General features: G+C 35.6%; 2 protein-coding genes and 1 pseudogene across 2 annotated transcripts; all 3 read left to right on the top strand.

Annotated features, from left to right (window-relative positions):
- Positions 1–10,171: 10,171 nt before the first annotated feature.
- On the top strand, positions 10,172–12,195 carry LOC132177678 (1-aminocyclopropane-1-carboxylate oxidase homolog 4). Its single transcript, XM_059590104.2, has 3 exons — positions 10,172–10,779; positions 10,863–11,250; positions 11,706–12,195. Exons 1-3 carry the CDS (start codon positions 10,217–10,219, stop codon positions 11,952–11,954), a joined length of 1,200 nt encoding a protein of 399 aa, XP_059446087.1. The 5' UTR covers positions 10,172–10,216; the 3' UTR covers positions 11,955–12,195.
- A 3,978-nt stretch (positions 12,196–16,173) lies between these two features.
- On the top strand, positions 16,174–17,675 carry LOC132177854 (serine carboxypeptidase-like 50). Its single transcript, XM_059590328.2, has one exon. It carries the CDS (start codon positions 16,182–16,184, stop codon positions 17,586–17,588), a length of 1,407 nt encoding a protein of 468 aa, XP_059446311.2. The 5' UTR covers positions 16,174–16,181; the 3' UTR covers positions 17,589–17,675.
- A 7,817-nt stretch (positions 17,676–25,492) lies between these two features.
- On the top strand, positions 25,493–26,997 carry LOC132178580 (serine carboxypeptidase-like 50 pseudogene; annotated as a pseudogene).
- Positions 26,998–27,272: the final 275 nt, after the last annotated feature.

The raw sequence follows: 27,272 nt of genomic DNA, 5'->3' as shown, positions 1-27,272 counted from the left end.
GTATCTGGACATAAGATGGCTCTTTGAGACATTCAGGTGATGAAGCTTTGGATTCTTGATGTGTCTCAAGAGGAATAGTGATGTAGGCTAGAGCTTCAGTACTCACTTGCATGTCACTCGACCGATCAGGATTTGTTGGGGACTCATTGTTCTCTGGGTGCTCCACTTGCTTTGGGTGCTCAACTTGATCAGGGTGCTCAACTTGATCCCCTTTTTCTTCCTCCTCATTGTTATCCACAATTTCATCCTCATCAGTCCACTAAAGAATAGAACGATTGCTCTGGTCTGGTCTAGCTTGGACGTTCTCATGATAAGAATTTTCAGACTCATCCTCATCATTCATGTATTGTCCTTTAGCCATCAGCTGACCTTGATGCTCTTCTTCTTCATTGTTATCCTCTATGCTTGCATTGTCCCAATATTGACTTATTGGGTCAAGTTGACCCAACGGTAGCTTGAGTGTTGGCATTTGTGATCTCTTGCATGGCTTCTTTCAGTTCTTGAGTGGATTGTTGCATTTCTTGAGTGGATTGTCGCAATTCTTGTAGGAATGCTTTGAGTGTGTCTTCCAGTGATGACTATGGTGCAAGCTGTGGCAATTGAGTGGTGGATTGATAAGCAGGAGATTGAGCTTGATGACCGAACTGTGGATAGTTTGAATGGTGCAATTCATCAAATTGGGGAACATAATTTCCTGTAGCCTAAGCTGACCACGAGAAATCATATTGGTTGTTCCAATCTGGGTTGTAATAATTGGAATTTGAATCAAATCCTGAGCTGGAGAAGTTACTGTTTATTGGCTCATATGAAAAATTAGAAAATTGCCCAAATGCTAGACAATTGCTAACCTGATGATAAGGATTGAAACAATATGAACGTGGTTCATGTGGTGTGTAAGTGTGAGAAAAATGGGTTGGGGCAAATTTAGCTCCTATGATTTGGTTTAATTTGTCAGATAAAGCAGCGATATCAGCTTGCAAACTTTCGGGCCTACTTTCACCAAAAAGACCTTCATTCTTTTGAGCATTTGGAGAATGTACCTTGCCACTAGTCAAACCATATTGTACCCAAGGATACATGATCACTCTCACTTATTAGCATGCAACTATCCAACATAAAACATGAACCATTCTTTTTTTCCTTTTTTTTTTTAGAAAAAATAAACAAAAACAAAAATTATTCAATCAAAAATTACTATGAACACAAACTAAGCAAAAATAACCAAAAATTAAAAACTAAAACTTAAAAACTCACAAAACGGACCAAAATTAAATTTGGCAAATTCAGGTACTGATCTGTCTTGGTGCAATCTGCAGAGGTACGCTCGAGCGCAGGCTAGGTGGGATAGAGCGTAGATGCGCTCATCCGTCAGTGGTGCTGCGACTGCATGCATGCACTCCTCTGCTGGTGCTGTCTGCTGCGCGGGTGCGCTCAAGCGCGGCGTGAATAGGATCGAGCCCAGGCGTGTTGATCTGTCTAGTGTTCCTAGTGCGCTCGAGCTTACGCAGAGGGTTGTCGAGTGCAAGTGCGCACAACTGAACTAGCTACTGCTTTGGCTGCAACTACGCTCGATCGCACTTGCGTTGATGTGCGGATAGAGCTGCGGCAGAAACTGCAAAACAGGGAAAAAGAAAACACAAAAAAAAAAAAAAAGGAAACTCTTTTTTGTTATTATTATTAGTAATAGGAACAAAACAAATTGCAGAAAAATAAAATCCTAATTATAACTAGTAGAAAGATAAAATCAATTTAGACATAAATTGAATTCAAAAATCAAACAATTCATCGGCAATGGTGCCAAAAACTTGTTGTGCAAATTTTAATATACTCGCAAGTGCACGAATCGTTTGAAATATAATATTTTGCAAGTGCGAGGTCAAACCCACATGGAATTGTGTTATTGAAAGCACAACTTATATATAAATTAATTTTATCCTAACCTAGTTCCCAAAAGAGTTTGATTTGGAATTTTTGAAAAAAAGACATAACATAAACTAAATAAAATAAACTAAGAGATAAAATACTAAGGATTGGGAACCCACACTTACCGAATCATAACAACATACTTCCATGTTCATCAATATTAATCTAAAGTTCTCACAATTAAAATCTTAGATATGTTTTACTATGCTTCAAATAATTAATCAAAACCATCCCATGTATCCATTTATTGCACAAATCACAAAAGGAATCCAATATCAATTAAGTCATCACATGTATCCGTAAATCACAAAAGATATTGAATTTTAATTGAAATACCAAAATGTATCCTTAGAACAAATCATAAGGGATACCCAATTTTTAGGCAAATAAAATAAAGCAATCAATTATGTGAAATTATCTCAAATCATCAAGTGTATCCTTGAATCACAAAAGATATCAAAGGATCATTCCACACATTGAAAATAAGTAAAACAATTGAAATATTAAACCCAATAAAATCAGATAAATAAAGACTTACGTAAAAGTGCTGTTTTTTCTTCATCGGTGAGGCTTCATCCCCAAGCTTAGTTGGAAATTTAGCTCTACATAAAAATAAAATCTAAACCTAAACCTAAAAGCTCAAGAAAAACTAAACTAAAGAGAGAAAAGCCGTGAATTTTGTTCTCCAAACTTGTCTGATTTTTCTTGAATGCAAAAAGGTCTATTTATAGGCTTAGGAAAGTCCTAGAAGCCCTAGTAAACCTAGATAATTCGGAGGTCTGTCTTCCAGTACAAATAGAAGTCTGAAATCCCAATCTGGTTTGGAAAAGGAGTCTTTGCCGCATTTTGTTTGCTCGAGTGTGCTCGAGCGCATGGCCAGTGCGCTCGATCGCACTCGTGCTTGCGTTCCATCCTCTGCAGCGCAGCACTAGCGCGCTGCTACTGTCTTGTGGTCGTGGGTGTGCTCGAGCGCAACCCATCTGGGATCGAGTGGTGGATGGTGCACTCAATCCTACCTTGGATAGCTATTTTTCAGCTTTCTTCCAAACTTTGCATTTTCTCTTTAAAGCTGCATTTTTTCTTCAACAACCTATAAAACATTAAAAACACAAAACTAACACAAAACATTAGATTATGACACAGCTAAAAGATTAACCAATGTAAGTTAAGGGGTCCAAATATGCAATATTTGGCACACATCAATAGCTACAACATTCTTAGAGGGACACAAGAGGAACACAAAAGGGACTTGTAGCATTACTCAATTTTATATTTAACCCTATCCCTATTTTACGTAAAAAATATGTTAAACATCCCAAATTTTTGTTTTAAAAGTTGGTTCCCAAATGATGTGTCACCATCTCATGAGTTGGTGACACACTTTTCAAAATAATAAATCTCATGAACATCATTTGATAACCAACTTTTGAAAAGAAAATTTAGAATGTGTAGTACGTCTCAGATTATTTTATGACCAAAAAAGAGAAGTAATTGCTTCCACATGAACGACCGACAGAAGAACATAACGATAGAAGCACTTGTTTAGTCCTCAAGATGTAGCTCAATCGGCTAGGACCACTCCTCATGAAGTGGATGTCACTAGTTCAAATCCCCCTCCCCCCTCTTGTGTGGACATGTCAAAAAACAAAAAACAAAAAAAGCACTTGTTTAATTGTATTAAATATTTCAATTACTTGTTTACAAAAAAGGAAGAAAAAAAAAATCAATTACTTTACTGACAACTGTCAAACTATATCAGTAAAGAGATCATTCAATAGACTTCAATGTGATATACTAGAATGAGTTTAAAGTATTTACATTAAACTCTTTTTTCACACAATTTCCTTCAACTTTTTTCAATAGCAGGGCCTGCCTGCTCCTGCTCCAATATAACTATATTATTACATTAGACCTTTTAACTCACATTTGGGCCGAATGTCACATTTTTCAACCAAATCAAAATAATATTAATGTCCAATAAAATTTATTTACATAAACAAGCATGTGACAATTAATGAAAAAAAAAAAATTACATTCCAAGAAATAACATAATAAAGCCTCCTCACTAAGCGTCAATATTAATTATTAATAGAATGGAGTGTAGATGAAGCTAAAATGTAATTTAATTTAAATTTATTGACTCTGTGAATAATATAAATGGTTGTTTTGCCTTGCTCAATTGAGTTTGTATGTATATATAGAACATAATTACATAATTGAATTCTGATTGATCTACAGAGATAAGGATTATAATTTAAATTACAATTCAAACTCTATCATGAGAAGACTATCTAATATGATAAGAAGAGGGCTTATCTATAATAGATACAATCTATTTGAATTTGAATATTTGTTGTTTATATGACAATGGATTATCATTATCCTTTACCTTTACACGTCCCCTCAAGCTGAGTTGGGGTGAAACAACCCGAAGCTTGTCACATAGAGTAGAAAATCTTGGAAAAGATAACGACTTGGTGAAGATATCAGCGACTTGAAAGAACAAGACGTACCGTTGTGGGTTTTACCACTAGACTGTATGTCTCAGAGTAGTCAACACCAGCTTGTTGATGAAACCCCTTAGCCACCAAATGTGCCTTGTAACATTCAATGGAACCATCTGCCTTCCGTTTGATACGAAATACTCATTTGCACCCAACTAAATTTTTTGCTTGAGAGGAAGGAACCAAACACCATGTATTATTCTTGAGCAATGCATCAAACTCGGAATTCATGGCATGTCTCCAATTTGGATCATGAACGGCCAAAGAATAACAAGTCGGTTCCATGGTTTTTATAGCACCTGTAGCAGGCAAAGCATGAGAAATAGGATATCTGGAAGTGCCATCTGTGAACACCTTGGGCTTGGTTATATTGTTTTTGGCTCTAGTAACCATGGGATGGGTATTATGGGCAACAGAAGATGAAGGTGCACTAGGTTCATAGGTTGAAGAAGACATGTTGGGAAAGGAGAGGTGCACGTGATTTTGGGATTGAGTGTTTGGTTGTACATGAATTTCGGTTGAGTGAGATAGAGGGGTTTGCACGTGATTTGAGGGTTGAATATTGTCATTATCCAAGAGAGTTGTTAGGGATTGTTGGGTGTTGTCATTGTCTAAAGGAGTAGGATGGATCACGTGGGTTTCTTGATTTTGGAGAGAAGAAGGTGTATTATATAGTGGGTCTAGAGATTGCATGAGAGTAGGAGAGGAATGGCTTAAAGATTGTGTAGGATATGTGGTAGTTGATGAGACTAATGAGCTAGAAGGATTTTGAGATGAGATGCTAGAAATGGTTTGAAAAGGAAATTTCTTTTCCTAAAAAATAACATCTCGAGATATATATAAACGACCAGATTTAATTTGAAGGCAACGATATCCTTTGTGACGTAGGCTGTAGCCTAAGAAAATGCATGGAAGGGAATAGGGTTGCAACTCGTGAGAGTTATAGGGTCTTAAATTTGGCCAACAGACACACCCAAAAACACGTAAGAGAGAATAATTTGGTTGAGAATGAAAAAGTCATTCATAAGGTGATGAATTTTTTAAAAGAGGTGTAGGCATCCGATTGATGAGATAACAAACTGTTTGAAAAGCATCGTCCCAATATGTGAGGGAGACGGAGGCATGAGAAAGTAAGGCTAATCCAGTTTCAACAATATGACAATGTTTATGTTCTACAGCACCATTTTGTTGATGCGTATGAGGACATGAGAGATGCCTGGATTTGCTAGGATTTTGGAGAGTGAGCAGTATTCACCCCCCCCCCCCCCCCAATCAGATTGAATTATTTTAATTTTGGAATTAAAATAACATTCGACATTTTTCTGAAACTGAATAAATATTACGCAAACATCACCCTTGTTATTCATGGAAAAAAGCCAAGTATAACAACTAAAGGCATCTAAAAATGAAACATAATATTTATTTCCAGCAGAAGAATACACAGGAAAAGGACCCCATACATTAGAGTAAATCAATTCTAGGGGTTGAGTTACACGTGTTGAGGATAAATGAAAGGATAATTGCTTGCTTTTGGACATAAGACAATCAGAATAAGACAAATAGTCAGGACTCTTGAAAAAAGGTAAATTAAATTTTGCTAGGACTATAGAGCATAAATGTAATGTTGGATGGCCTAGGCGTGAGTGCCAATTCACCAATGAAGTGCGTTCTCCCACCAACGCCGAGATGGAGCTGGAGGACAAGGGAGGAACACGACCGAACCTGTTGCTAGAAGAAGACGACCTGGACTTCACGAAATGGGAGGAAGGTGGACTCGACTGACCTGAGGAGTGGAGCTGCATGGATGTAGGTAATTTATAGAGACTATTATCATTCACGCCTTGAAGAAGAAGTTTCTTGGAGCCCTATTCCTTCACCAAAAAATACCAAGGATGGAACTCAATATATGTATTAGTATCAAGTGTGAATTTGTGTACGGAAAGAAGATTTTTGGTGATTAAAGGAACATGTAAAACATTACGTAAGAGAAAAGAGGTTGTGGGTGTGGAGAGATGTGTGTCCCCAATGTGTTCAATAGACACACCATTACCATTTCCCATGCGAATTTGCCCAGATCTAGGATATGTCTCAGCATTGAGGTTCAGATTTGCGGATCTGGCTTGCATGCGGTAGTGGAAACACGGAACCGTTTTCCACTTTTACAAACTAGCTTTAAAATACAAATAATATAAAATTCATTAAGACTTAAAAATTATAAAACAATAATACTTAAAAAACTAAAACAAAGACGAAGAGAGAACTAGATAGATTTCAGAGAGAGAGAGAGTGAACTGAGAGGCAGAGAGAGAGGAAGAGGTGGCACTGTGGGCAGTGTTGAGCGGTTGTGATCAGCCCCGTTCTGGCAAGAAATGGCCGGATTTGCAGGTGTGCTCTGGTGAACCATTGCCGGAGCCTGGAGGCCTCTAAACTCAAAACTCCATTTCAATTGGTATAAATTCCGGGTCCTATTTCATATTGGTATTCAATTTGGGGGTTTCTTTCTATTGATTTTTTGGATTTAGCTTGAGTTTGTGGATATTCTGTTTGGTTGCTGTGAAAATGTTGGGGAATGGAAAGAAAATGTCGGTTTTTGAAAGATTGTGAGTTTTATTGGGGTCCTGCTCTTGTTTGATTTCTAGGTAATTCTCAGTATTAAGGAAGAATGAATTAGTGCTCAATTTTGGGTAATTCTCTGTGCTTTCCTCCAGTTTTCCACCAACCAAAAGAAAAACAGAGCATAACCAAAACCCAAACGACAAGAAAAAAAAAAAAAAAAAAAAAAAAAAAAAGCCCAGAATACCAACATACCCAAAAGAGAAGAGAATAAGCCTGGCGCATATCCTGGTTACCCACATGATCCTGAACCTCCACCTGGGCATGGGGCTTTGCCTGTCCTTCCAGCCTTTTAGATCCACCTTCATCACCAAAAACCCCACCACTAAGGACACCCCAAAGAGCACGAGGTGAGGAGATATCATGGTCCGCTGTAGCTGGGGGATTGTGGAGGGACGAAAGTTCACTCTTTAGTAGAAATAGGAGCTAAAATGATTGGTGGGATTTGCCTTTGGGACCACCCCCAATGGCCAAAGAGTGGTTCGTTCACCCCCAGACCAGCCACGTCTTGGCCCAAAAAGGGTGGTGGCCCAAATGGGGTGGCCAGCCACCTCATTTGGGCAAGGGGTGGTTGGAGCCACCCCTTTGGGTTTTATATTTTATTTTTTCATTTTAGTTTTTTTTGTTTTAATTTTTTAATATTTTTAGTTTTTTAATGATTTTTTTTTAATATAATTTTTAATGATTTATTTATTATTTTTTAAAAGAAACTCACTTTTTAGTGCCCAAAAGTGAGTAGTTCTCACTACCGCATATGCGTTTGCGTTTTGAGCAAACGCAGGTATGCAGTAATGAGAACTACCGCATAGAAGCCAAATCCCAGATCTGCTAAATCTGAAGTAAGATGGTGAGTTGCTCCAAAATCCGAGTACCATGCCAAGTCAAAATTTGCTAAAGAAGTCGAAAAAAAAGCCTGATAATTTGCTGTTGAGTCCCGATGAAAAGCTTGATCAAAGCAACGATAACAGTCAATGGCATCATGGCTTGGCTTATGGCAAAGTTGGCACACTAGAGGGTGAGAGTGAGAATATGATGAGGGGCCACTACCACACCCCCTGCCTCAGTAGTTTCTGTGATGGGATGAATTGGAGGAATAACCTTTGCCAAAATTCTAAAAATACGAAGATCTGCCACCACGACCACCACGGAATGAGCCACATTTAGCTGCAAAATTGACATTAGCGGTGGAGAGATCAACCGTAGGTTGATTGTGTTCCAAACGTTGTTCATGCGCAAGAAGATGCCCATAGAGCTCCTCAATGGAGAGAGGATCTGCTCGAGTATATACCGAAGTGACAAAAGAGTCACTCACTGCCAAGACCTTTGAGGAGGAAGGATTGCTTTTCAAAATCACTTAAGGGCTCATCAACGCCGCTAGGGTATCCACAAGATTTGTGAATTTGTGGAAATAGTCCACAACGAAAGAACTGCCTTTAATTAAGGTACCTAGTTGAAAATGAGATTGCATGCCTCTGTCTTGCGGCTGCGAAGCAAACATACGCTCAAGTGTGGTCCAGACTTCTCGGAAGGTCGGACAATTAACCACATGAGGGATAAGAGATTTCTCTATGGAGGAAATAAGAGCTCCAAGGATTAGATTATCCTAAAAATTCCAATGGCTGTACTCTGGATTGTTAGCAACAGTGACGACGCCAGTTGCAAAAGTCGTGGATATTTGCTTTGGTGGAGCAAGTTTAGAGCCATCTACAAATCTATAGACGTCAACACCCTTCAATTGAGGGACAACTTGGGCTTTCCAAAGATGATAATTATCGTTTTTGAGCTTGTGCTAGAAGCAATTTTGAAGGCTATGGAGAGCGGGTGTTGAATCGAATTAAGAGGATGAAGCGGAAGCCATTTGAGAGAATTTAGTCATAATTAGCTCTGATACCATGTGAATAATATAAATGGTTGTTTTGCCTTGCTCAATTGAGTCGTAGGTTGTACGTATCTATAGAACAAAATTACATATTTAAATTCTGACTAATCTACAAAGATAAGGATTATAATTTAAATTACAATTCAAAATCTATCCTGAGAAGTCTATCTAATATGATAAGAAGAGAGCTTATCTATAATAGATAGAATCTATTTGAATTTGAATATTTGCTATGTATATCACGGTGGATTATCATTATCCTTTACAGACTCATTTATTAATTTTGTTTATGGTCGATCTTATTATTGTATGCTCTATTTGTTTTAACATAAAATAATTTATGCAAAATTCTTAATTCATTAATTTCGTGTATTGTTCACCGATGGTTACAAAAATTGTAGGTAAACCTAAAATCAGGTCTAATATAAGGTTCCATCTTTTAATGCTTTTTAGATGGTGATTTTTTTTAAAAATAAAATAAATAAAATAAAAAATAAATAAAATTAATATAATATAAAAATAAAAGTAATTTTGAGTGTGTTTTATAGATATCTTGTGTTTTGAATTACTTTTTTTGAATTGTGTTTTGAATTACTTATGAAAGACATTGTTTTTTTTTTTTTTGGCAATTATTAAAGATATTGTATTGAAAAAGACCAAAAAAATTAAAAAAAAAAAAAAAAAAAAGTACCTTTTCTCATAAACTTTGATAGTAACATAAGCCTGTTCGCGCACTTAATTATCACAGAAAAGACCCAAATGCTTGGATTGTCAGTTTCCCAATCACTTATTCAATCAACTATTTCAACTTGTATTTATTTGTCAAATATGGGCTCCAGAGTCGTCAAATCCAAATCGAGTGCCCCCAAGAAAATAAAAGGAAATAAATTGTTAATACTTAGTAAATAAAAAAACTCTTAATAAAATAAAAATTAAAATTAAAAAATAAAAGATACTTTTGCTTGAAAAATATTGATAATTTTTTAGTAATTTATATAAAAAATGACATTTTTTTAGTTGAAAGTTTGAAAAGAGATTATTAAGTAGGTGATAATTTGAGAATTATGTGGACGTTCTCCGATAAAATCAAAAGGAGAAAACACAAGCCGTATCTTGCAAGTCTTGCTAACGACCAACGAACGGTTGAGCCCTCTTTTGTCTTTTTGTACAGAACTAAGAAGAAGCAATACGCAAGGGCCCAACTAAAAAGTCCGGATAAGAACGTTTAAGAAATAAAAATAATAATAATAAATAAAACCTTGTAGAAATAGAATCAACACTCCAGAGGTTGCAAATTATGTCCGCTTTCGGAAACTCTGTTCTGTTCCAGACCCGATTTGGACGCGAAATTATGAACCCACGTGGATCCGAAGGTCGGAACCCTAGTCCCAAAACGACAACCGTCACGTGTGCAACCCAGAACTACGACAGAGCCAAGGAGGTGAAGCGGTTCGACGACTCCAAGGTCGGAGTGAAAGGCCTTGTCGACTCCGGCATCACAACCATCCCCCGCTTCTTCGTTCACCCACCCGAGACCCTCTCCGACCTCAAACCCGGATCCGAAGTCCGGTCCGGATCCGATCTCGTCATCCCCGCAATCGATCTCTCCGGGGTGGACTCGGATGCACGGCGGTCAGTCATCGTCGACGAAATCAGGCGCGCGTCCTCCAGCTTCGGGTTTTTCCAGATTGTCAACCACGGTGTCCCGTTGGGAGTTCTGGACCGTACGATGGCCTCCATCAAGGGGTTTCACGAGCAACCGACGGAGATGAAGGAACGGTTCTACAGGAGGGAGATAGGCACCGGTGTATCCTACATGTCCAACGTTGACTTGTATCATTCTAAAGCCGCCAGTTGGAGGTATGCTATTGGTTACCGTAATCCTCGAAATTCATTTCTTTATGGTCGTAATTTTAACTCAAAAAATGCGATAATGGTGCCAGGGACACCATCCAGATAAGACTGGGTCCGAAGGTGGTGGATGAGGATGAAATCCCTGAGATATGCAGAAAGGAGGTGATTGAGTGGGACCGAGAGATCAAACGGCTGGGAGAGCTCTTGGTGGGGCTGCTTTGTGAGGGGCTGGGAGTGGAGGCAAAGAGGTTGAATGAGATGACATGTTTGGAAGGGAGAGTGATGGTGGGCCACTACTACCCTAACTGCCCACAGCCTGATCTGACGGTTGGGCTCGCGTATCACACTGATCCAGGGGTGTTAACGGTGGTGCAGCAGGATCATGTTGGTGGGTTGCAGGTTAAGCATGATGGGGTTTGGCTGGATGTTAAACCTGTCCCTGGAGCTCTTGTTATTAACATTGGGGATTTGCTTCAGGTAAAAAATATGCTCTGTTTTGTATGTGCTCTCAAATAGTGTATGTGATAAACAACTTGGACAATAACATGAATTATGCTAAAATATTAATTAAATAACTTATTAGGTTAAGTTTTTATTTGCTTCAGCTAACTATATACTCTATTTTGTTAAGTGCTCTCAAATATTATGATAATAAAACCCTAACTTCACAATTCTGCTTTATTTCAATTAAAATATTCTACATATGTGGCCTCACTTGTTGATCGAGAATTTGGGCCATTACATGAGAAGAAGTGTTAGAATATTAATTACATGAGTAAATCATATGTTAAATTTTTGGGATAAATAATAATTTAATACCTTAATCCAAATTCAGAAGGGCTAGTTAAGATTTTATATTTGGTGCTAACCTTGAGTAGCATAGACAGAGGCTTTTGTAAAGAAACTGAATGTTAAGGCTTTTCTCTCTTCAGATTATTTCCAACGAAGAATACAAAAGTGCAGAGCACCGAGTGTTGGCCAACTCCAAGAATGAACCGCGGGTCTCGCTGGCGGTTTTCTTCAACCCAAGCAGTAGAGAGGACCTGTATGGACCGCTGCCAGAGTTGATATCACCAGAGAAACCTGCAATTTACCGGCAATTCACGTTAACAGACTTCATGACCAGGTTTTTCAAAAAGGAATTGGACGGCAAATCTTTGACAAATTACTATAAGCTGTGAAACTATAGTTAATAAAAGAACTTGTAAACCATAGTTAATAAAAGAAAACCAATTGTTTGTCCAAATTTCAGATTTCAAAAAGTTATAATCTAGCCCTGATAATACTGAAAGATCTTTATAGTTTCTGGCAGTATTTTCTATTTTCTGGGTTGTATGTATTTGAGTATTGAAATGAATTATTTTTATTTATGGAATTGTATAGAATTGTGATGAAGAATGAAATCAGGAATGATTTAGAATATGAATATCTGCTACACAGGCTTTGGAGGAGCCAGTACCTCCAATGAACTGAAAAAGGAAAATACTCAACTCTTTCCGTGCCTACTAACTATCTGAACTGCTGCTTATATGCTACCCAAGTTGGGTTGCACAACTAACCAGCCCATCTAACAACTCAAGTTAACCCATTATCAAAGTTGATTTCAACGCATGTTTTATATATGCCAATAACTTCTATAAGGACTCGACACAAACTAAGTCTTTTGTGTCCTCCAATAAAAAGATGACATGTCGGCTTAGAACATTAAAAGCAAATGTTACGAAAACACATGATCTTTATCTATTCTATATTGCTCATCGGCAAAAAGAGAGCACATCCAACATATTACCTATCACTTTCTAGACAAAAGAAACAGCACCACCACCCCCATGCCAATGCCCTCTCCTCCGCCACCGCCGAACAGCAACGTCCTAGCTGCTGCAACACCTGTAACGTAAGTGTTCTTAAATTTCTTACCTTTTCTCTGATATCTACTTTATCTCTTTAGAAATGTTCTCAGTTTTCAATTCTGATTCAAGGGTTCTTTCTTTCTTGAATTTCCTGCTTCTGGGTATTCATTATTTGGAGGATATTTTCAATTTTGGTTCATGGGTAATGGGTTCTCTCTTTCTTGAATTTCAATTTTGTATTTTGCTTCACTTCTCAAAAATCTGCTTTACATGGGTTATTTCATTTTATTTCTTTCTTGAATTGCTCGACTTTGGTGAAATCGGCAGATTTTTTGGTTCTGCAGGTTACAACAAATTGTTGCTATGACCAGTAAATTGGTATTATTTTGTGCACTTCGTTTACAAAGTTTAACCTTATGAATAACAAGCATTGGCGCCCATTCTGGATATTAGTATGTGAGCTCCACGGAGAAGCTGAAATGCTTCTTTCTCTTTTACATGAGTTTTTAATCGGTGTAACGAATGCTCAGCTACTGTTTTTTTTTTTTTTTCTTCTTTTCTCACTCCTTTTTACTAATTATCTTCTTTGAAATGCAAGTTGCTATTTTGATATGCTTATTACCATTTGGGAACAATTTTGTTCAGCTTATGGCACTTTTCAATCATTAGGCCATAATTTATGATGAACATTTACTGGGATGATTAATAGGGTGGCATGATATTCATAGCCCAATAATGACCATGATTCTAAGGTATAATATATAATCAACTTTTCTTTGGTACTAAGAGAGCTGAGACATGCTCTTTATCTTTTAGCTCCCCTGTCCCCGTTTTGGTTTCTTCCCCAACTTCAGCATCTTCTTTCCAAAAAAAAAATTCATTACTTAACATGAGATTTATATATGGTTCTTAGATGAGAAATGTTAAAGACTTGAATATCTTTTCTCAAATGATCTGGACCCCACGTTAATTTAAGAAAAAAAAAAATTTAAAACCTAATTATTTCCTGAACGGAATTTCACCTATTTGTGCTGTGTCTTCCATTCTACTCTACTTTCTCAAACAGCTCACTCGCTTCATGGTCTCTATTTGCAAGTTCTGCAATCATTGAAGTGCAAATTTTCCCCTCTTCCCTCTCTCCCGCTTTGAATAAAAAATAAAAAATAAAAAAAAAGGTGCAAATTTTAAGAGTAGGTGGCAACTCTTTAACTTCAACATCCTTCTATGGTTGTTAATGTTTCTAAGTGAGGGCTCATGTAGGTTCGCCTTAATTTGTGCCTTTTTTTGAACCACTTTGTCCACCTCTTTGAAAGGACCTTATCACTTGTTTGACTCATTTCCTATCCTTTTATGTATTTCTATACTGTTTTAGTTCGATTTGGGTTTGTCATTGAGGAGTTCACCAATCTTTCGATTTTAGGATCGTCCACTCTCAATTCTTTTTGGATCAAGAGTGAAAATGATCCTCCTCCTTTATAACCATTTTCCTTATTCAATTAGAAAAATAAATAAAAACAAGTATATATTTTTCTTCCAAAAAGCTTCTTTTTCATTTTTGCATTGTTGTTTCTTTTCAAAAAACCGAAAGACAGTTCTTTAACTTAAAATTTTTTAACAAAATAAAGAGTAAAGAATATGATGAAAATATATTTAATACTCAACAATAATATGCTACCTTTTTAATAGTTGGCATTGTTAAACTTGAAAATCTACTTTTTTTTTTTTTTTTTTTTTTTGAAATTATAGAAATTACTCATACTATTTTTATTTTCTGAATGCAATGTGCGTTTTTTTTCTATTCATTTGATTGGTCATAAATACAACTTGTAAGGGTTAAATTGTTCAAGTTAAAAATATGGATGAAGTCATTTAACCCTATTAAATTATCACTCCATTGACAATCTACCTCTCAAATTCTCAATGGCAACAATTTACCCCTCAAATTACCAAAACAATGACAATGTACTCTCAATTTTGAAAAAAATGACGAAATTACCCTTACTAAAATTAAAATAAAAATACTAAATTTTAATTTTTCTTTCAAATTTTTAAGGATATTTTTGTCCTATTAAAAATTATATATGGGTAATTTTATCATTTTGCTAGCATTGGGAGGGTGCATTGTCATTGTTTTGGTAATTTGAGAGATAAATTGTCGAAATTAATAGTTTAGGGATAGATTGTCATTGGAGTGGTAGTTTGAAAGAGTTAAATAGGCTTTATTATAAAAATACAAGGACTAAATTAACAATCATATAAAACTTCAAGAGTGTTATTTATATGTTTTGCATTAATAATAAGAGGGTGGGACAAAATAAAAAACAACTTGGGATTGCTAAGAAATTTTGTCGAAGAAGACTAATTTTCTAGAACCCACCAACCGTACAGGATTGAAAAACTTAAATCAAGCAACACGTGTTAGGCTTTAGCTTCATTGACCGACTACTTGACAAAGTTCACGGCTCTTTGTGGGACCATTTTACTAACTCATGTGGTTAACAATTTAGATAGGGTCCAAATTATTATTTTATTATCAATCTTTCTTCAAATTATTAATTGTATCCATGTCTTTTTTAAACTAAAAATAATAATAATAAAAAAAAAAAACATAATGAAAAACCAAGGGGATCATTTTAATTTTTTTTAATTAATTTTTTTGTTTATTTTTATTTGGAAAAAATTCGCATACCCCTAGACTACTATCCAATTGTCAATGTCTTTTCTAAACTTTTAATTGCGACAATGTGTCATTCAAACTACCAAAAAATTAACAATGTTATCCCAATATTGTAAATACCTTTAATAATTTTCTAAAAAAATTAAAAATTAAAACATTTTTTTTAAAAAAAAAAACAAGAAGTATTGAAAATCTAAAAACAATCGTTCTTTTTTTTTTTTTTTTTTCTTAAAGAAAACAAATAATTTGTTTTTCAAATTTATTGGAATATCTTTATCTTATTAAAACAAATTTAGGGTCGGTTTTGTTGGCCATGGGAGGTACATTGTCAATTTTTGATAGTTTATGTAGTGGACATTATCACAATTGAAAGTTTGAAAATATAGCTAATCGAAGGGTAGTTTGAGAGGATTTTTTCCTTTTTTTTTCTTTCTTTTTTTCTTTGAACTTGTAATGATATTTTTGTCTTATTGAAAATGAACTGGGGTGGCCAAGGCACCAATGGAGTGGCCGAGCGACCCCCTTAGAGCCAAGATCCACCCCCAATTTTTTTTTTTCTATTATATATTTTTTTTGTTTTAAAATACATTATTTTTTAATTTTAAAAAAATAAATAAATATGTGCTACGTATCAATATTTCATTAATCCACGTGAATTTTCGTTAAGTCAACTAAAGCTCAACTGACAGAAGATTAATTTAGTTTATTATTAAAACCACATAAACCTCTTGTAATAAAAATCAAATCTTAAGAGAGAAAATAAAACAACAAAACCTCATGGGTATTTAATATTTAACCCTTAAAATTAAGACAAAACAAGAATTTTAATCTTCTTTATATATAGCATTACACCTCTACAAATATTCACAACCACTTGTCAGATGTCTCGGTTCCTCACCAGGCAGCTCTCCACAGTAATGGAGTCAACAGGCTCCTACTCCATCCTCCTCCTCTTCCTCTTCTCCTTCTTCCACCACATCCCAGCTCTATCATCGCCCACTTCGACCACTCCGTTTTCAAAGGAAGCTCTCCCCACCAAATCAGGCTACCTCCCCGTCAACCCCACCACCGGCTCCGCCATTTTCTACTCTTTCTACGAAGCCCAGAAACCCATTTCACCGCTCTCCCAAACCCCTCTTCTTATTTGGCTCCAGGGCGGCCCTGGCTGCTCCTCCATGATCGGTAACTTCTTCGAGCTCGGCCCCTGGCGTGTCAACTTCCACAAGGCCAAATCCGACCCACTTGCTCTCGAACCCAATCCAGGCTCTTGGAACCGCATATTCGGCCTTCTTTTCCTCGATAACCCGATTGGAACCGGATTCAGCATTGCCTCCACACCCGAAGAAATCCCAAGAGATCAACATTCTGTTGCCAAGCATCTTTTGGCCGCGATCACTTCCTTTATTGAATCGGACCGATCGCTTAAGTCCCGGCCGATATACATCACTGGTGAGAGCTATGCAGGCAAGTATGTTCCGGCAATTGGGTACTATATTATCAGGAAGAATGCCGATTTGCCGGCGTCCGAGCGGGTCAACTTAGCAGGCGTTGCTATTGGAAACGGGTTGACCGACCCGGTGACCCAGGTGGGTACTCATGCCGTGAATGCTCACTTTACTGGTTTGATCAATGAGAGGCAGAAGAGGGAGCTGGAGAAAGCGCAATGGAAGGCAATTGGGCTGACAAAATCAAGGAATTGGAGCGAGGCAACAAATGCTAGAACAGGGGTCCTGCGTTTGTTGCAGAACATGACAGGGTTGGCGACATTATACGACTTCACTCGGAAAGCTCCATACAAGACAGAAATGGTGACCGAGTTTTTACAAAGCGAGGAGGTGAAGAGGGCCTTGGGGGCGAACGAATCGGTGGCTTTTGAGGAGTGCAGCGACGTCGTTGGGGATGCGCTGCACGACGATGTGATGAAGAGTATGAAATATATGGTGGAGGCTCTGGTGACGCAGAGCAGGGTGCTGTTGTATCAAGGGCATTTTGATTTGAGGGATGGGGTGGTTTCAACGGAGGCTTGGGTGAAGACGATGAAATGGGAGGGGATTGAGGAGTTTGTAATGGCGGAGAGGAAGGTTTGGAAGGTGAAAGGAGAGCTTGCTGGGTATGTGCAGAAATGGGGGAGTTTGAGTAATGTTGTGGTTTTAGGGGCAGGGCATCTTGTGCCTACTGACCAGGCATTGCATTCTCAGGCAATGATTGAAGAGTGGGTCTTGGAGAGGGGGTTGTTTGGGTATCAACAAGGGGAGGATTTGTACTCAGACTTGAGTCCTCCAATGTAACTTTTGTTACTCCTACTCCTCCTACTCTTCGTCTTGTGATTTGTAATATCATGGAATAAATTCTCTACTTTGTATGAATTTTTATTATCTTTTTGTTATAAGTAATCGAAATATTATTAAAAAAAGGTAAGATGTTCTATCTACACAAGAGAAGTCACTTAATTAGTAAGAACAACAAGACAAGAAAATTATGATAACTAATCACCGAATGAGAACATAAACGATTGATGTTGAAAAATAAAGACTTAATTTCCTTCAAAGTTTTCGAAAAATTTTATCATTTATTTCTCATCACATACACCACAAAAGGCATAAATACACAATTTTCCACACATCACTACAACAATAGTCCACTAAAATAAGCATATAAATTGGCTACTCGTTTACGTATTGAAACGCTCTAAGTTCTAGAGGTAGAGCGACTGGGAGCAATTGTAATATATTCTTAATAAAAATAAGAATTCTCCTATATATGATCACCACAAAAACATAACATCACCAACGTACTATAAACTCTCATTATGAAATCACAAACACATAATGTGCTAGTATTTAATAATCTCATAAGCAATAAAGTTACAGTATATGCTCCTCCCAAGCGGTCTACTTTATAGAATGGAGTCCCAGACACTTCTACTACTATTGCTCCTGCTAGTCCACAAAGCAATAAGTCTAAGTGTCCCAGCCATTGGGCCAAATGATCGGGTCTTTAACAACTAAGAGGCCCACTAGTACCCATGTCCTCAGTACTACGATATATAGGGCAATATGAAAAAGATGTATAGGGAGAAGGGGTGAGTTCAACAACTCAGTAATTAGCCACAACACCAAGATGTTATAAACATGCTATACAAATTTTTATGTCATAATCTCAGTCATGTACAGCAATAATTAATAAAATGATGACAATTAAAGCAATAATAACTAGTTATAAAATGAATAAGCACTTCCTTTTACCTTTCTTTCAAAATAGTTGTTTTACCCTTTGACTCGACACTGCAATTTTACCACGAGCGGCGCACGTTGGCTTGTCCTGAAGGACCTATGTGCTCATCCTGTCGTCACAGGGGAGAGCTACTGGGTTGGAAACTTCCCTAGGTGAAGGCCACCCGGTCGATAGCATACACCTTCTCATAATCATCTTTTGGTGTGCTTGCCATGCTACCAATGTGATAGTAAGCACTTATTTTTACCTTTCTTTCAAAATAGTTGTTTTACCATTTGACTCGACACCGCAATTTTACCATGAGCGGCGCACGTTGGCTTGTCCCAAAGGACCTATATGCTCATCCTGTCGTCACAGGGGAGAGCTACTGGGTTGGAAACTTCCCTAGGTGAAGGTCACCCAGTCGATAGTACACACCTTCTCATAATTGTCCTTTGATGTGCTTGCCATGCTACCAAGGTGGTACCGATCATGACTATAATCGTGCCCTAGAGTTAAACATTTATGAACATGAATGCACATGTAATATTTCATATGATCTTGTAAGCTCTTCTATAATGGTATAATATACCATAAAACTTTGTGATAAGCTCCTCTCATTCATAATCACATTCAGGCATAACTCATAAAAATGAGGTAATTGTAATATGTAACATTTTTAAATAATGACATATGATCGAATAAAACATGGCATTAAAATATGAAATGAAGTGCAATTGAAAGTCATGTAAGTGGATTCTTTATAAAATTTTCAACAATTTTTCAAAGATTAATAATAAAATTTGTTTGGATTTTTGGTGTTATGTCTCCTTACCTGGTATCGCATGCCCTTATTTTCTTTTTGCATCCAAGTCTATAAGCTGTGAAACCCTGGTGTCAAATGGTATGAATAATGATTAGCGCATAAAGTACCCACACATAAACTTGTAAGTTATAGTTAATAAAAGGAAACCAATTGCCCCATAATAGTGGGAGACCTAAATTCATCAAACATTTCCTTGCCCTCATGCCTCATGTCGCCTTTTGCATTTGATAAATGATTATTTTCTTTTTCATTAGTCTTTTTTTTGCCCAACTTTTACAAATTTACTATTAAATTTGTAAGACTCAAGTTGGATGGGGGGATTGAGGAGGCTGTAACGCCCCGATATTTGAACTAGCAAATATCGAAGTCGTGACACTGCAACTTTAGAAAATACAATCTTACAGCGGAGTATGTATATTTTTTTCTTTTTCTATGACCTAGTAATAACTTACACAACACAGTTGAGCTGACTATACCTCGAGGTGATATATTATTAAATAAAATAGAAACATGGTTTTCATTACAACATATGTACACACTAGGTGTACCAAATATATGCTACAGACGGCACCTAAATTAACATAGTAATATCTATTAAGTTTACACACATCACCATACATAATAAAAGCGATTAACATAAATGAGACTTGCTCCATAGAGTAAGCATAAATCCTACAGCAGATGGTCTATCAACCATCAAAACCAGTAAAAGGACCATCGTCCTCACTTTCTATCCCTGCATCAAGATCTATGTAATGATGACGTTATCATATTTACATAGGCAAACAAGTGAGTAATCTATTTTCCTAGATATAAAGACTAAAAAGACTAGTTTGAATAAATAAGATTAAAGACTAAAATATATAATAATGAATGCGTTGTTAATGCAGCGTAATGACAGATTATTTTGTGTTTTATGATAATCTTTCTTCAGACCTCTTCTCATGAGCTCTCAGCCCGCTTACGTCCGTTATGTCCCTCACACTTTAGAGGTTTACCTGTTTGGTGCTGGCAACTACACCGTCCCAACTTAGTTATATATTAGGCCTGTTGGACGGTTATATACCCCCATCCACTGAGATACCAACAGTTCCTCGCGGAAATCCACCCAGCTTGTTCTTAAGGTGGCTATCTTATCAGCCCATTTTATTAGACACATTATGCGGCAGTTGTATTGCAAAATTATATCAATAAGACAAAATAAGAATTCCTATAACAATAAAACAAAGCTAGTACTCAGTAAGTATATCCATACTTACTCTCCTTAGTGTAGTATTTTGCTCCACTTCTGCATATAATACATACATACAAACAATACTTAGTTCATTCTCCAATAATATCATTGTTTAAAAACCCTCATCTTTTATATTTATTTATTATCCGTCACTTCATCTTTACTTACTCATTTTATTATATTAATCTAAGATAGTTACTTATAACTAGCTTTATGCCTGAATTCATTTTTGGTGACGAGGCTAATGGCCAGTATTACTAAATACAAACAAGTATTATAAATAATATATATAAAACATGACTCATATTTTGGAGATGAGACCAATGGTCCGTACCTACCAAAGTATGAATCAAAATTTAAATGACAATAAAAAAAATGACTGAATGTAAATACTGAATTCATATTCTGGGGATGACCGCCAAAAATATGAATTAAAATTTAAATGACATAAAAGAAATAACTGAATGTAAATAATGCATATTTCGGGGATGAGATCAAATGGTCCTTACCGCCAGAAATATGAACAGAAATTTAAATGACATAAAAGAAATAACTGAATGTAAATAATGCATATTTCGGGGATGAGATCAAATGGTCCTTATCGCCAGAAATATGAACAGAAATTTAAATGACATAAAAGAAATGACTAAATGTAAATACTGTAAAGTAAATAATATATAGATAATATTTTAAGTCCTTAATTGATTTTGTCCACTAACTCTTTATTATTAATTCACTTGTATCCATTACTTTATTTTACATTATACGCTTATTAGGTCTTTAAACAATTAAATGAGGACAAGTAATAAAAGCAATAAATCATGATATTTATACAAGAAACACTTACCCAATAATCCTTTAGAAGTAAAACTCCACCAAATCTTCTCTAGGTAGCTAGTTTTAGAAAAACGCTTGAACACTACAAGAAAGATCTAGGCTATATGGTATTTGACTAGAACTAAGAAATAAAATGAAAGGAGGAGCAAACAATTTTACTTGTTCTAAGATTGTAAAAACTTAAGTGAAAGTGAATTTAGCTAAGGCTCTATTTATAAGAGAATGAATGGTTAGGATTTATTTTTACACATTTCATCTAAGGGTTGAGATGTATTTAACCAAAAGAATGAACCTAGTCCATATTTCATGCTCTATACCAATTAGAATTTTCGTCTAAAATGAGGGCAGTGTATTCCGATCCATTTTTCAATGTCCAAACCTACTCCGATTGACATGAAATTTTGAGAGTAGATAGAGGACTCCGAGACAAACATTTTATATTTTTAGTTCGACTTCATCCGAGTTCGTTTGAGTCTATTTTTGGCCTATACAAAGTTTCCAATTCAACTTAGGCTTTAACTATTTGCATTCCCACTTGGCCACTTGTCTTATTAAATCATTATAATCATGATATTTACTATAACCATCATTACTAGAAGACTTTAAGCTTTCAACAAAGGTGGCTAGCCTTGGTATCTTTCTTTAGCAGTTTTAATCTCATTTAGACAGTATGAAAATTAAGACACTGCTTTTTAGGCTAAAAAACTGAAAACCTTCAAATTAATTTATGACTTCGCTAAACACCAATATAAATAATTTATTCACTAGATTGGGTTTGATTATGCCCATAAACATATTAGTGAAGCTAAATTTTTAGAATTGAAGTAATATACATAAGAGGTCAAAAATCAATGTAATATACCTTTAACACTAAATAGTTATTTAATATCATTAATCCACATATCATTGTTCTAATTTATCGATTATATTTTTAATCTACTTAATATTATTTAAATAAGAGTTTTAAAATCTAGGTCGTTACAGAGGCGACCAATGGGGATGACTAATATTGTAACACCCCAATCTCATATTAGAAAGATGAGAAGTAGCCCCACATAGAGTTGGTAGAATTTTATTTACTTAATTAAATTTTATTTACCTCATAGTGAACCTCAATAAAAATGATATACCCTTCAAATTTCGAGTGACAATAAACAATTTTTCTAATTTGAAAACTTCTGATACAAATATTTAAAGTGACATATAAATCTTTGTAAGCTTATAAATATATAACCTAACAATTTAATTAGCACAACATAAGCATTTAAATAAAACAAGTAAGAAGTTTTACATAAAAATTATGCTAAGGAATAACACTTTGAAAGAGTTAAGGACTTCTCCTTACCTGAAACTGCAGATATAAAGGCTGATTTGTACTGTTAACCAACTCATCCAATAACATTTAGCTATATCAGCCTTAGGCTAAACACATAGGTCATATCATATCTATTAGGCTAAACACATTGATCAAAAGCCCATGAATGAATTAATAAAATTTTATTTTGCATTATAATTGTCAAATATTTTATTTGTTAATTTAACTGTAGACACATATAAAAATTTAAAATATTCCACAAATCATGCAATTTTTCGTAATGCAAGTTGTTTCAGCTTATTTAAAATTTGAATTTATATCTAAATCTATAAAATAAAAACTGCAGGATTTCTTAGAATTCAAAATAAAAACATAAGATATATATATATATATATATATATATATATATATATATATAAATTCATACATACATATTTTAAATAGAGAGTACAACATCTGGTTTTGAAAATAAAAACATAAGATTAAAATGACAAACATCATGAAGTTTGTTGGGAACCGAGTAGACGCATTTAATAATGTTCTTATTTCAAATGCTCGTAAGAAATTATAAGGATGAGCTAGTTGATAAAATCATGTGCTGGGCCTGTATGGTTATTAGTCCATCTACAACATGATTTGTGAAGGAAATATATACAAGAATGAAAAGCCGACTATATATGTATATGTTAAGGCATATAAATGGCCCTTTTTGAAAAGCGGATTATGTACATGACCCATTTGAAAAAGGATGCGGGTAACATTTTTTGTTTTTATTTTTATTTTTTAAAAAGAACTATTGTCATGAAAAAAATAGAAGATTTGCATAAACTTATATGGCATAAAGCCATGTGTTAAGTGGCCCATTTGGATTCTAAATAAATAAAATAAAATAAAAATATTTTGTTAGATTAATTAAGCCAAGCACCAATAATGGATTAAGTTCTTACAAATGTCATCACTATTAGGCATCAAAACAATTCAGTAATTTTTTGGGTCCAGTAAATATTAATAGGTATATTTGATCTAGTTTTTACTAAGGGTCGGATATAGTCAAGATAGACTTCTAGTTAGAACCTACGTGTTTAGCCTAAGGCTGATATAGCTAAATTTTATCGGTACAAAAGTATCAACCAGGTAAGGGAAAATCCTTAACCCTTTCTAAGTGTTATTACATTGCATAATATAATTAAATAAAGTGATAGTTTGAATATATATATATATATATATATACATGAATAACTGATTTAGCAATTTAAAAATTATTTAGACAAATAAACCTTATATGAATATCTAACATTATTTCTAATAAAAAAAAATATAACATTATTTGATCGAATTGCAATTTGAGTAATTACTTCATGTAATTTTTTTTTTTTTATTTTGCCAAAGGACCTCAAACCAAATCTCAAATTATTCATCTCAAAATTAACTTCCAATATTTTTACTTTTACATCACATCAATCACTTTTTATTACAATTTAAATAAAAAACTTAATACAAAATATTTTTTTTCCACATTTTCATTCAAATTATTATTTTTTTTCCACATCAATGGAGGCCAAAACTTGCGCACCCCACTAAAAACAAAAAAGAGGTCCAAAGCCTAGTAACCTTTGCTGACAGTTTTCTCTGCCGTCGTCTTTAAAAAAAATAAAAAATGATGTAGTTTTAAAAATTATATCATTTTTAAAAAAATAAAAAATAATGAAATTAACATTTAACTTTATTCTTTAAGAAGAAGCACTTTTTTTTAAAAGTTCTTTTTTACTTAAAAAAAAATTTAGGAGTAAATACTTTTTACCCCATGAACTACAGTGTCTTTGTACTTTTCCTCATGAACTACCAATTATGACACTTGACCCCATCAAACTACCATCTTATGACACTTTCCTTTCTTTTGTCAATCAAATGGGTTAAATCTAACGGTCAATGGTCATGTGACTTGCATGTGCCATTTTAAATTTTTTACCTTCCATTTTTGCCATTACTTCATATCAATAAAATGACGCTTATACAAATCCTAATCCAAAAATTTGAAGTGAGGGCAAAAATGGAAGGAAAAAAATTTAAATTGGCACATGCAAGTCACATGACCGTTAAGCGTTAGATTTAACCCTTTTAACTGATCAAAGAGGAAAAAAATGTCATAAGATGACAGTTTGATGGAGACAAATATTATAGTTAATAGTTCATAAAAAAATAAAAATATCAAGACACTGTAATTTAAGGGAGCAAATGATAATTACTCCAAAAATTTAACTACAATCCCGGATTCCGGAACATCTCTTTTTCACTTTTTGCATGCTTTAAGTTCGAAAAGTGATCTAAAAAAAAAAAAAAAATGTTCGAAAAGTGAATCTATTAAACAAAAAAAGATTCCCAAAGCTGACAGTTTTGGTTTTTCTATATGGCTTTAGCACATGAACTCCGAAAGGATTAAAGTTTTATTTTATTTTTTTATTGTTTTTAAATGTCATGTGGAAATAATTTAAAATTAAATAATAATAATTCTATTCAAAAAAATTTTGGTGTTAATAATTTGTCTACATATTTTTTATATTTTTTAATAAATTTAATAAATTAATCATTAAATTTGTAATGTCCACCATTTATTTATATAAAATCCTTATAAGTTTATAAATATAATAATTAATTTATAAGATGGGATAAAAAAATAAAATCATATTTAAAATTATGACAAAACAAGAATTTTAATCTTCTTTATATATAGGCTATAGCATTACACCTCTACAAATATTCACAACCACTTGTCAGATGTCTCGGTTCCTCACCAGGCAGCTCTCCACAGTAATGGAGTCAACAGGCTCCTACTCCATCCTCCTCCTCTTCCTCTTCTCCTTCTTCCACCACATCCCAGCTCTATCATCGCCCACTTCGACCACTCCCTATTCAAAGGAAGCTCTTCCCACCAAATCAGGCTACCTCCCCGTCAACCCCACCACCGGCTCCGCCATTTTCTACTCTTTCTACGAAGCCCAGAAACCCATTTCACCGCTCTCCCAAACCCCTCTTCTTATTTGGCTCCAGGGCGGCCCAGGCTGCTCCTCCATGATCGGTAACTTCCTCGAGCTCGGCCCCTGGCGTGTCAACTTCCACAAGGCCAAATCCGACCCACTTGCTCTCGAACCCAATCCAGGCTCTTGGAACCGCATATTCGGCCTTCTTTTCCTCGATAACCCGATTGGAACCGGATTCAGCATTGCCTCCACACCCGATGAAATCCCAAGAGATCAACATTCTGTTGCCAAGCATCTTTTCTCCGCGATCACTTCCTTTATTGAATCGGACCGATCGCTTAAGTCCCGGCCGATATACATCACTGGTGAAAGCTACGCAGGCAAGTATGTTCCGGCAATTGGGTACTATATTATCAGGAAGAATGCCGATTTGCCGGCGTCCGAGCGGGTCAACTTAGCAGGCGTTGCTATTGGAAACGGGTTGACCGACCCGGTGACCCAGGTGGGTACGCATGCCGTGAATGCTCACTTTTCTGGTTTGATCAATGAGAGGCAGAAGAGGGAGCTGGAGAAAGCACAATGGAAGGCAATTGAGCTGACAAAATCAAGGAATTGGAGCGAGGCAACAAATGCTAGAACAGGGGTCCTTCGTTTGTTGCAGAACATGACAGGGTTGGCGACATTATACGACTTCACTCGGAAAGCTCCATACAAGACAGAAATGGTGACCGAGCTTTTACAAAGCGAAGAGGTGATGAGGGCCTTGGGGGCGAACGAATCGGTGGCTTTTCAGGAGTGCAGCGACATCGTTGGGGATGCGCTGCACGACGATGTGATGAAGAGTATGAAATATATGGTGGAGGCTCTGGTGAAGCAGAGCAGGGTGTTGTTGTATCAAGGGCATTTTGATTTGAGGGATGGGGTGGTTTCAACGGAGGCTTGGGTGAAGACGATGAAATGGGAGGGGATTGAGGAGTTTGTAATGGCGGAGAAGAAGGTTTGGAAGGTGAAAGGCGAGCTTGCTGGGTATGTACAGAAATGGGGGAGTTTGAGTAATGTTGTGGTTTTAGGGGCAGGGCATCTTGTGCCTACTGACCAGGCATTGCATTCTCAGGCAATGATTGAAGAGTGGGTGTTGGAGAGGGGGTTGTTTGGGTATCGACAAGGGGAGGATTTGTACTCAGACTTTAGTCCTCCAATGTAACTTTTGTTCCTCCTACTCCTACTCTTCGTCTTGTGATTTGTAATATCATGGAATAAATTCTCTACTTTGTAAGAATTTTTATTATCTTTTTGTTATAAGTAATCGAAATATTATTAAAAAAAGGTAAGATGTTTTATGTACATAAGGAGTATACAAGAGAAGTCACGTAATTAGTAAGAACAACAAGACAAGAAAATTATGATAACTAATCACCGAATGAGAAGCATAAACGATTGATGTTGAAAAACAAAGACTTAATTTCCTTCAAAGTTTTCGAAAATTTTTATCATTTATTTCTCATCACATACACCACAAAAGGCATAAATACACAATTTTCCACACATCACTACAACAATAGTCCACTA

This window comes from Corylus avellana, chromosome 4 (genome assembly GCF_965113065.1).
Source record: "Corylus avellana chromosome 4, dhCorAvel1.hap1.2, whole genome shotgun sequence".
In the NCBI taxonomy this organism is placed as follows: domain Eukaryota; kingdom Viridiplantae; phylum Streptophyta; class Magnoliopsida; order Fagales; family Betulaceae; genus Corylus; species Corylus avellana.
This window is presented reverse-complemented; position numbering and strand designations above follow the sequence as displayed.